This window comes from Zeus faber (genome assembly GCF_960531495.2).
Source record: "Zeus faber genome assembly, chromosome: 14".
Classification (NCBI taxonomy): domain Eukaryota; kingdom Metazoa; phylum Chordata; class Actinopteri; order Zeiformes; family Zeidae; genus Zeus; species Zeus faber.
This window is the reverse complement of record NC_137200.1, coordinates 13,958,556-13,969,570: the sequence shown is the minus strand read 5'-3', so window position 1 is coordinate 13,969,570 and position 11,015 is coordinate 13,958,556. Positions and strand designations below refer to the sequence as shown.

Genomic DNA, 11,015 nt, shown 5'->3' with positions numbered 1-11,015 from the left:
TAAAGGGATCTAATGCCCCTGCTGCTGGCCACATCAGAGAGACATGGCGGCCAAGAGTGAAGCTGCACTCGTTTGAAAGACTGCCTGCGCTGCTTCCAGATGTACCAGACACAGTGCAATGTCGTGGCGTGTGCTGTGATGAGGGTGTAGATCCAGGTCCTTATTCCCACTTGTTGGGAGTGGTTCAGGCAGAGAAAGCCAGATTGGAAGCGAACTGCGCGGGGATGGTGGCACGGCTCTTCAAATTGCATTGCTTTCTACGGCGGGCTCAGGTCTTCCTCCTCTTCCTCGGCATCGCCTACCTGATGGCGGGCAGCATCCTGCTGCTGCAGCGATCCAGCCTCAGATTTGCCCAGACGAGCCAGCCGCCCCCCGTGTCCCTCGTGGCGCCCCCTACCGTTCTCAGGGCCTCGGGCCTGGGCGTGAGGGCCCGGTCCCGATGGGCCACCATCCAGGCCACGTCGGGAGCCGGCGTCAAGGTGGGGCGGCTCTGGCCCGCCTCCCGCACCATGGGAGTCCAACATCTGCATCGGCGGTGGTTTCACAACCTCCTGCCCGAGAACGCGGAGCAAGGGGTTTCACAGCGCAGGAGCAGCCGACACAAAGGTACCGACAGACCAGGACACATTCATGTGACGGAACGGGAGACACTCAGGACCACAACTAGTGTGGCTCTTTTGGGGGCGTCATTTCATCTGCGGTCTTAATGCAGACAGCACGCGTCTGCCGTGTGTGGAAGCCGACGTCGCCACAAATTGAAATTTAGAAAGAGAACAGCGAGCTTGGCAGCAGGCAGGAACAGGCACCGTCCTTGTTTTTGAAACAGAGCAGCGCTGCGGAGGATTTGCGAGTAGGAAATCAGGTTTGTAGACAGAGACACTGGTTTTCCTTCTATAATAGATGAGGTAGCAAAGAGACAAGTTTATTTTTCTATTTTGCGATTTAATGTTTGAGCTTTGATAGCGTGAAGCCTGTGGTAACACAAGCTGCTTATATATTCCATTTAAAACCAGAACTTGTTGCGCATGAATGAAAGGACAGTCGCGAATTGAGAACATTGAGCACAGCTGCATTACACATTTATGTGACATTTTTACGTGTGGGTACACTGGGAATTTTTGTTGTTTTGTTTTTTTGAAGATTCGTTATACTGCCTACTGTCTGCATGCATTACTGCACTGTTCCTTCCTGGTTTTTACAGAATCAAACACCGAAGTAGTGCACAGAGGATCAGGCACGACGCATGCAGCTTCACTCTATTGCAGGACACTATCCCCGACCTGACTCACTGGCTCCCCATTGCCATGGAAATGATTTAAGACGGGTTTTTTTTTAATACCAAAAATTATTCATTTAATATTCTGTAAAATCAAGGGAAAAAATGCCCTCTATTTTGCAATTAACATGGATGTGCTTTCAAACACACATAAACAAAGAAACAAAATGGAATAGTAAATTGGAATAGTTTGTGAAATTACCATGTGCAAGGTTGACCTTGAACTCCAGTATATGCACGTACTTGCACGTATGTATTCAAGCTCCTTTAAACTTGCTTTGATATAAATGGTGGAAAAAATAACACATAATACAACAATACACTATGTGGTGATTATTTCCTTCCTGTTGCATATGCGTGCAAGGCCCTGGAGATCGCTCGCCCGGCAAAGAGAGTTACCTGTTAGCTCTCTGCAGCCCACCACAGGCAGAGGTAGCATGCACGTTTTGTGTCTATTAAGGAATCATCCACTGAGTACTCACAACCTACTTGGCTGTGTACATCGCGCTCCTTCCAGTCCGCTCTGGGAGAAATCGTGCATCGCAGGCGGCGTTACTGTTTCATAAACACTCTGACTGCAACGGCAGCTGATAATTAGGACGTCTTCCTTCTGCCAACCTGTTGAATGCTCAGAGGAGCACAATTGATACTGTAGGAATGAAAAAAGAAGTCCTCTCTGTGTCTTTATTTGGAGGAGAACTCCTGCAGTTTTCAGCTATGGACCTCGTTCAGTCTCTTTTTCCAACGTTAGCGCTGCTCTTTGACCAAAATCCAATGAAATACTTATGGCACGCTGAAGTTATTGGTGGTCAGGGCTCGCTTGCCTCCAGCACAATGAAATGGGATATGCAGACATGACACCGAAACAATATCTAAATCACCCGGACCATGCCATTTTCAAATCTGCTACGCTCATTTTGCAATTGCTCGTGTCTGTAAATAGATACTGTGATAAAATATTGCATGTCACGGCTGTATTGTATTAGCTTTGACGCACACACACTACATCGCTCCCTGGTTTCTGCTGATCAGTATTCATGCCCAGGAACCATGTTAAAGCACATTGAAGAGCCTTTCTAAGAGTTTTCTCTAGCCTCTTTCAAGAAGGAAGTTACCCAGATTCTTATTTATAATAATAATAATAATAATAATAATAATAATAATAATAATAATAATAATAGTAATAATACGATTTTGACTGTGACAGTTTTGAAAATGATGCAGAGTGTTTAGTCCGTACGCCTCGCTTAGTGCATTGTAGGTTTACAACCAAGGTTGTCAAAATGCCTCACTGAAGCATTTCATTAGATTCCATTCAGAGACAATTGGGTTGGGAATGTCTGTAATTATCCTTAAATATGATAGGTTCACTGTGCATAGCACAAACTCGCCTCACTATTGAGAAACTTACCACTCTGCAATTCAGCAGGGGAAATATTTGTCTTAAAAAAAACATGTAAAAACTTGTTTTCTATATTGAATAGTTTTTGAATAGCAGTAATATCAGATGAAGAAAATGATTTTTTCCAAGGCTCAAAAGTCATTTCACATAGAAATCAATGAAATCCCCTCGTCTGAACCCTCATCCGGGCAAGGAAAAACTCCCAGAAAACCCTTTTGGGGGGGGGGGGGGACCTTGATAAGGGGCCACAGAAGGAGGAATCCCTCTTCCAGGATGACCCGGCTGCAATGGATGCCGAGTGGTTTTCTGCAGTTATAAATGACAGGTGGAAAAATAGCTATCCGTCAAGCTATAACGTGTCATTTCTTACCAGCAGAGGCAGCGGTGTCTATCAAAACCTGATCAAAACAAATCTAAATTGTCCGATGTCCGACCAGAGGGGTTTACTTTACGAGGCACTCTCCATCCACAAGCTCGTCCGAAATGGTACTTTTTGAGCTTGAGTTTTTGCCACTTTCGTCTGAACCCATTCACAGCAGATAGGGGTACAAAGGGAGAGGCAGAGCCGATATGCGGACTGGACTTTGTCGACACGCAGAAAAAAAAGAGGCGGCAACCACAACAGAACGGCCGAGAGTTACTCCGTGCAGGCAACCACGGCGAGAAGTCATCTTGTTATACCATGAGATATTTGAGCGTCAGAGAGGTGTCACAATGTCAACGACTTCACTTGATATAAGCGGAGGACGCAACACCGCCAAGCGCCCCGTTCCAGTGACAGACTGTTGTTCAGAGTAATGCAAAAGACGGGGAGATTTTTGCTCCGGCGTTGCTCTTTCTCCCGCGGCACGAGAGGCACATGGGTGAGTCAGCCTCGTCCCGGAAGATGAGGTGGGCCTGGCGAGGGAGGACACTGTAAAAAATGATTGAATCATGAATTCGATGCCCGGCCCACCGGAGCTCGGACAAAGGGATTTCACGCTCCATCGCCCGCTTGTGGCGTGTCCGCCTACCTCGCTGCCGAATCCCCGCCCGCTCCTCTCGGTGTGCAACTATGCGGGCCCCCCTTTTCAAACCGTTTCTTCAAAGCATTTGGCATGCGAGATATTGGAGTTGGACTTTATAGTGTATTGGGAATAGCTGGAATAATTAGACGTGTCCTGAAATCCTTTGACATTTACAACGGGTTGTCTAATTATGAGTGGGGCTTCCTACCACGAGTTAAGTCATGCTGTTACTGTTACTTATACACTTCAGACGTTATCTTAGCGTATGTTATCGAAGGTTTTGCTATTTACATCTATCGAAACGTCACGGCCTTGACCGCTGTCCTTCTTCGGAGAGTTCGGTTCACAACACGAGCGGTTATTTTTCTACCAGCCAAGGCTCACCGAGTACAGTCGCATTTACAAGTCTTGTGTAACCAAAGGCTATTAGCATATTGAGAAAAAAAAAACGTGTTGACCATTTCTCTCTCTGTTTACTTTTCATTGACACCTGAAGGGACCTACATCGGTTGTTTCCTGCACGACGCCGCTGAACGCGCCCTCGGGGGAACCGTGCTGTATGACCTGCGCAAAATGACCAGCTCTTTGTGTCAAGACACCTGCTCGGAAAGGTAATGCCGTCGCAGCGGGCCGCCGTGAATGGCGCACAGAGGGCCTGCTGTTTGAGTAAACACTTTGGATCTCTTCTGGATGAATGGCTCCACTGTGGAAAGCCAGGTGGCTGGATGACAGTGAGAGATTGGGGTTGGGGGCCTGGTCTGAGGGGATGAGCAGGGGGAAATAAAAAGAGAAAGAGGGAAGTGTGTTCGCTCAATCGGAGGTCTACGGGAATTGGTTAATGAGTTTGTGGTGGAAAATGTCTTAATTTCTCACGGTTAGTCAATGCAAACTTTGGATATTTCCATGATATAACCAACTGTGCAAGCTGTTGCCATCGTACATAACTGTTGAATAATCACTACAGGAAGCTTTTGTAAAGCAAACCCGGCGGTGCTACCGTTGATCATTCTGTTTTTTAGCAAGGCAACAAGACACGTAGATCTGCCAAAACAAGATGATATAGGACAAGGAAAAGACAGATGCGGCCTGGCAGCAGAGGTGGTGTTTACAATCTCAGCCAGTCCCCTCCTGCCCATCCACACGGAAAGGGGAGTCGTGCTTGTTGCAGAGTGTCCCAGTTAGGGAAATGAGCAACGCTTGAAGAGTTGAATCAATTCACGAGGAAGCTAAAAGTAAGTTTGAAAAAAAGGTCAGCTTTGAATAGATTTTTATCAGAGGACGATAAGGGGACAGGGGTGAGTCACGGTGCCCTTGAGACCTCAGTCAAGGCTTGGATCGCGTCGTGATTTTTAAACCAAATCCTAATTAACTGTTAAGTTTTTGAATGTTGACGTTTGTCCTATGGGACGGCCTTGCCCTGGGTTAATAGCTTAAAATTGATTGTTGTAGCGGTTAGTATTTTGGGCACAAGCAAAATAAGTGTAATTTATGTGTGCATGTGTGTGTGTGTGTGTGCGTGCGTGTGTGTGTGTGTGTGTGTGTGTGTGTGTGTGTGTGTGTGTGTGTGTGTGTGTGTGTGTGTGTGTGTGTGTGTGTGTGTGTGGTGTTAGTGGGTACCAGTTTGCAGGCCTTGAATACGGGGCTGAATGCCACTGTGGGAACCGAATCAGCAGCCCGCAGGCACCGGAGGAGGACTGCAGCCTGGCATGCAGGGGGGAGAGGGGCGCACCCTGCGGCGGTGTGGGGCGCCTCTCCGTTTACAAGGTGGAGGATCAGCTCCCAGGCCACAGGAAGTGTAAGTGTGATATGTGTCAGCGTGATACGGACCAAATACGGAAACGTGTTACTTCGAGCCTCAGTTTGGTCAACGTTTGTAAGATTTGATCGAGAGTACGATGAAAAACAGCAAAATACATTCCATTTCTAAAATATTTCTATACGATTTCTATTCTTAAAAAAAAAAAAAAAAAGTTAAATTGTACTTTGGTTTTTACAACTTCAAATTTAAAAATTATGGTGTAAATGTAAGTTGAGAACATCTAAAAATAAGGGGTTTTAATTTGATTGATTTTTCTATGCTGCATACATTCCTTGAGAATGTTTAGCTGGCTGTGGCTGTCATGTACAGTGGTTTGATATTACTGACAAAACGTGCTTATTCTAAGTAGTTTTTGACAAAAGCTTCTGCTAAATGACGGAATGTAATCTGTATTAACACAGAAAATGTGACAAAAATAGACAATGTGTATAAACAAGCTGTTCCGGGCTGTGTGCACTTGTTTGTGTGTTAAAATAGCCAAATGGAATTTGAGGTATAATTGTCACATAACTAAGTCTTATTTATTTATTATACATTTATACTTTGAGGTTTCCCAAACGCTTCTTTAACCATTGCAAACAGCTGACTGACATCAAAAAACCACTCCAGTAATTGTTCTTTACTTTTTGGAAAGTTTCTCAGACATTCTTCGGAAACAACGTTGTTAAAATGTGCTCATGCAGTGTCTATAGAGAAGCCTATCGAGATGAGTGTTGGTTTTCTTATGTTTTGTTTTTATTTTTTGGTTTCAAGATAGTACCACAGATTCTTGTGCAATTTACCACGTTTCTCTCTCCAGTCAGGAATGTTCACTACAGCGGTTGCTTCAAGATACCAAAGAGCACCATCAGCGCCTTTCCCATCGACTCCCTTCAACCCAATCTCACCATACAGTCCTGCATCGAGACCTGCACAGATAAGGTTTGAGCTGCTTCTCTAAAATTGCCAAAATTTACGTTTAAACCATTGTGCAGTGACTTGAGGAGACTTGCTTTGCATCTCTGCAGCACAGCAGGAGTGACTTAGTCCCCGTGGAGGGGGTTATGAGTCTCCTACAGCGTTCTCTGCTCCCTACAGATCAGAGTAACATGCATCGAGAGACAGAGTTCCACAACCACTGGTGACTGTTTACGGTTTAATGTTGCTTCTAATGGGAAGTGGATGGTCTTTGGAAATGTGCCCTTGTACCCGGTGCCTTTCCAGCTGGGTCCCCTGTGAAAACAGACATGGTTGGCATGAACTTAACACATCATCTGTTGGTGACTGTGGTGTGATTGATTCTCACCGCAGTGCGTACTTACCCTATCCGTCTGTGTGCATGCATTTCCATGTGTGATCACGCATAACCCTCCAGGATTTCATACTGCAGTGCTGTACATTTACTCAAGAAGCATTGAAAGGAATGTAGATGTTAGGTATGTGGACATTGCATTGCCATGAGCTGACCGTGTTACAATTGGAGTGAAACGCAACCAGCTCATCCCAGCATTAGAGAACATTATAGAACTCTAGAGCAGGTCTCAATTGTTTGTTTTCTTTCCTTTATAGGAGCTCCCGCTGGCAGTGTTGCGGATGCCCCACTGTTTCTGCACATGGACAACTTCGCTCTATAGCCTCAGCCAACAGCCGCAGGGCCAGCCGTGTGTGGGCGACACTGTCATGAATCACACCAGCACCACCTCCGTGTCCACGCAGCCAGCTGACCAGGACTTTTACCAAGTGTATCACACACCTGTCCTGGGTGAGACTCCCCTCATAACGTTGTTTAGCATTTGTGGCAAAAACGTTCAGCGGTCATGTATGACAGTACGATTGTTTCAGGGCAAATGCATTCCATCGACTGTAATTTAGCTGTAGCTGAAACACCAACATGCATCATGAAGCATGATAATCTGATCCTGGTTTTCGTTACTGCGTGCTGCTAGACTCCAGGTGCAAAGAAAGGATGTTCCTGCCTCAACGGTCCAGCTCCCTTGTGGCTCTTGCCAGTTTTCCCGGTGCAGGAAACACCTGGGTGCGGCACCTGATCGAACTTGTGACGGGCTACTACACCGGCAGCTTCTATTTCGACGGCACGCTGTATAATAGAGGTGGGGAGGGCACAATACACTTAAAAGTAAATCACCTTATGGGCTGCGTCTATGTAATTATATTAATAATAATAATAATAATAATAATAATAATAATAATTCACCCCGTCTGCATCTCAGGCTTCAAAGGAGAGAAAGACTACTGGAAGAGCGGACGCAGCATCTGCGTAAAGACGCATGAGAGTGGCCAGAAAGAGATTGAGATGTTTGACTCTGCTATCTTGTTGATTCGAAACCCTTACCGGTCGCTCATGGCCGAATTCAACCGCAAGTGTGCCGGGCACTTGGGTCATGCAACCGATGCGCAGTGGAAGAGCAAAGGTAACAGAGAGTGCGAAAAGATAATAGCTTTGTGCTTTGGGAAGCGAGTTTGGGCTGTGGGTTTTTTATGTATTTATTATAACCTATTGTTGGTTGGTTCTATGATGGAGTGGTAAGCCACAAGGGCCTGGTGAACACGTCGGCGCTGACTTCAGTGAAGTACCTTTAACTAATAATAATGACAAAGTGTGAAATATGGGTCCCTGGTTACCACACACTGCCTCTCTGCAGCACTTCTGGCATGATTTAAAGTCAGATTGCAGGGTTGAAGCTGTTATACAGCCAGTAATGCTTTGCATGCCAATAACTGCCCTCTCTTCCCTGCAGAGTGGCCAGAATTTGTTTCCAGTTACGCCCCCTGGTGGGCATCCCATGCAATGAGCTGGCTGAAGTTTGGCCGTCATCTACTGGTCGTGCACTACGAGGACCTGCAGAGGACGCTCTTCCCGCAGCTGCGTCTCATCACTCGCTTTCTAAACGTAACGGTGAACGAGGAGAGGTTGATGTGCGCGCAGAACAACCAGGACGGCCATTTCAAACGTTCGGGGACCAAGCTGTCCTCCTTTGATCCCTTTACATCTGACATGAGGAGGATGATCGATTCCTTGATTCACACTGTAGATCAGGTCCTGCAGGGGAGGAATTTTAGTGGACTCCCACACGAATACTTTCCCAGATGATGGTGTGGAACGGTCGTCGTCCGAAGCCGTTTTCAAACAAAAGCGCCAAAAGGAGTTCATGTATGGGGAAGGAGAAAGTGCTCGGCTATTTGTTTTCGGAGAGAAGCCCATACTCAAAATGTGTCTCTTTGACATCTCGGTGCCAAACACATTTGCATAATGTTTGCAGTATTTCTGGTGATTTTCTATGAGCATATGGGCTGATGTAATTGGGCCACCTGGCTCACAGTATCACTTACAGTATCCTCACTGTGAATGGCTGTAGAAACATGGCTTTACATCGGGTCACTGAAGATCAGATGGAGAAGACGAGTGATTGTCAAGACAATGAATGTCACTTTCTGATGAAAGCCTCAATGTCAGGACTGCTTTAACGAGAGAGAGCATATACTCAAGGAAAGTTAACACGGGAATTGATGACGGGTGAGGTCAGAGAAGTCTATTGAAATATCTTTATGAGGGAGACCCGGTTTTAATCTGATAAGATTTCTTTTTTTGATCACTTTGCCACTCTTGAGTAAAAACATTCCCTTTTACAAGATGTCCATATCAATTCAGTTAGGTTCAAACATGAAAAAAGGTTGGTCCAAGTGTCTGTCAAGATATGACAGTCTCGTAGGCTTAAAAAAATATCTGATGCCAATGGAAACCACAGCAATGTGAGCCAAATGCTTCTGTATGCATCCATGGTCCCAATTGTAATGGGTATTGGCTGTGTGCAAGTTTGGATTATCAACGGAGGAAAAGGTTCAATCCTCATTGTGACTTAATTTCTCGCTACTCTGGTCAGAGTTTGACAGCAACAAAACATTGACTCCTATTAAAGTTTTGCTTTCAACAGAATTTGGAATTGACTTTTTATTTTACCCAATACTTTTGTCGCACCTTGTTGGCTCATGAAAGCCTTTGACAACTGAAAAACCGCATGACCAATGGCTGCATGCAGCCTGTTGTGGTCAATAAACAATGAAAAATTACAGAGTAAGAAACTGAGCTGAATGTGTTATTGCGTTTCCTTATTAAAAGTAAAACTAATTTCAGATAATGGACCCCTGGTCAACTCTAATATTTATCATCTCACTTACACCGCAAGGCTTTGGCTTTGGTTGTGCTTCTCTAATGGTGTTTACCTTTCATATCCACGACAAAACACTGAATTTTGATATTGCACCAAGATTGAATCACCATACTGGCAGACGTCCAGGAATTAAAGTGGCTCTATGGAGCTGAAGCTGCAGCTGTTGAGTGAAAAACACAACTTCAGTGACCCACAAAACGCATTAAGTCTGCGAGCTGGTCTCCGTTGGGCTGTGGTACTAATGGTTGCTGCCTGCTAATCTGTCAAACACTGGACCATGGACTGACCCTCAAGAGCTTTTTTACAAGCATATCAAAAGGATGGCACTGTCCGACATTTCACTAAAATGCAGCAAATTACACACACATCCTGCAACCTGCAAAGTAAAACGTCCTACAGGTCCAACCACTCGAACAAAACAGTGCCCATAGCCACAGTTTTCAACTCCTAAATTTAGCTTTGGTGATGGCAAGTTCAAGTTCAAGTTCAAGAGATTATTTGTCACATACAAGCTGGTGATAGCTGCCTCTTCTTTATCATTCAAACCAGTCTTGGGGTTTTTTCGTGTTCATTGTCACAAAAATGTATCTATTAAATTGTGTCCCAGAGTACGATTGTACGACTTTTTCTGTGCTGTACATAATGAAATTTAAACAAATTCATTTGAATGGGGAGGTTTTATATTTTATTTGACTTTTTAAGTGGTGGGGGGGGGGTTTATTCATAGAAAAAGAATTCATTAACTGGATATGAACTGGATATGAAGTGTCAGTATCAGTATCAGTGTTTGTGTGCCTAGTGTACCCATCAGCCAGTGTGGTCAACATTTCCATGGTAACAACAAGCGCCACCAATCAGCGATGTCGCTGTTACGCTTAGGATTTTGGGTAGTGCAGTACTCCATGACATCGCAAAAAAAATACATGTTTTTCTGAAAACAAGATTTCCTAGTGTAGATTAACATATGTAAGTTTGAGAGATTTCAGTGGACCCTAAACTGAGATATTGACCTTTGAAGCCCAACCAGACCTATGTCTCAGTAATTAAAAGAGCTACCAAAATAAGGTCAACAGTTTTGCTCATAGCTCAGTCGAGAACACATACGTAGTCATAGTTTAAGCACTTTATTGTATCGATCACACGTCGATAAGATATACACAGTTATGTTTGGCGAAAGGTTCCGTTGCAGATCCTGCCCCCCTGCAGCCGAGGGCACGCCTGCCCTGTCCGCTCAGGGAGTACTGCAAAGTCCCCTACGGGTCAAGAATGGAGCTCAGCATTCACACGGATTCAGTGTCATTAATGTCATCCTCTGGTACTGTATGGGGATGCTGGGGTGGAG

General features: G+C 45.1%; 1 protein-coding gene across 1 annotated transcript; it reads left to right on the top strand.

Annotated features, from left to right (window-relative positions):
- Positions 1–224: 224 nt before the first annotated feature.
- Positions 225–8,595, top strand: wscd1b (WSC domain containing 1b; the record flags this gene model as incomplete). Its single annotated transcript, XM_080014352.1, has 8 exons — positions 225–606; positions 4,182–4,296; positions 5,296–5,480; positions 6,304–6,425; positions 7,053–7,245; positions 7,430–7,594; positions 7,715–7,915; positions 8,243–8,595. The coding sequence occupies 8 exons, from the start codon at positions 225–227 to the stop codon at positions 8,593–8,595; spliced, it is 1,716 nt and encodes a 571-aa protein (XP_079870478.1).
- Between the last annotated feature and the right edge of the window lie 2,420 nt (positions 8,596–11,015).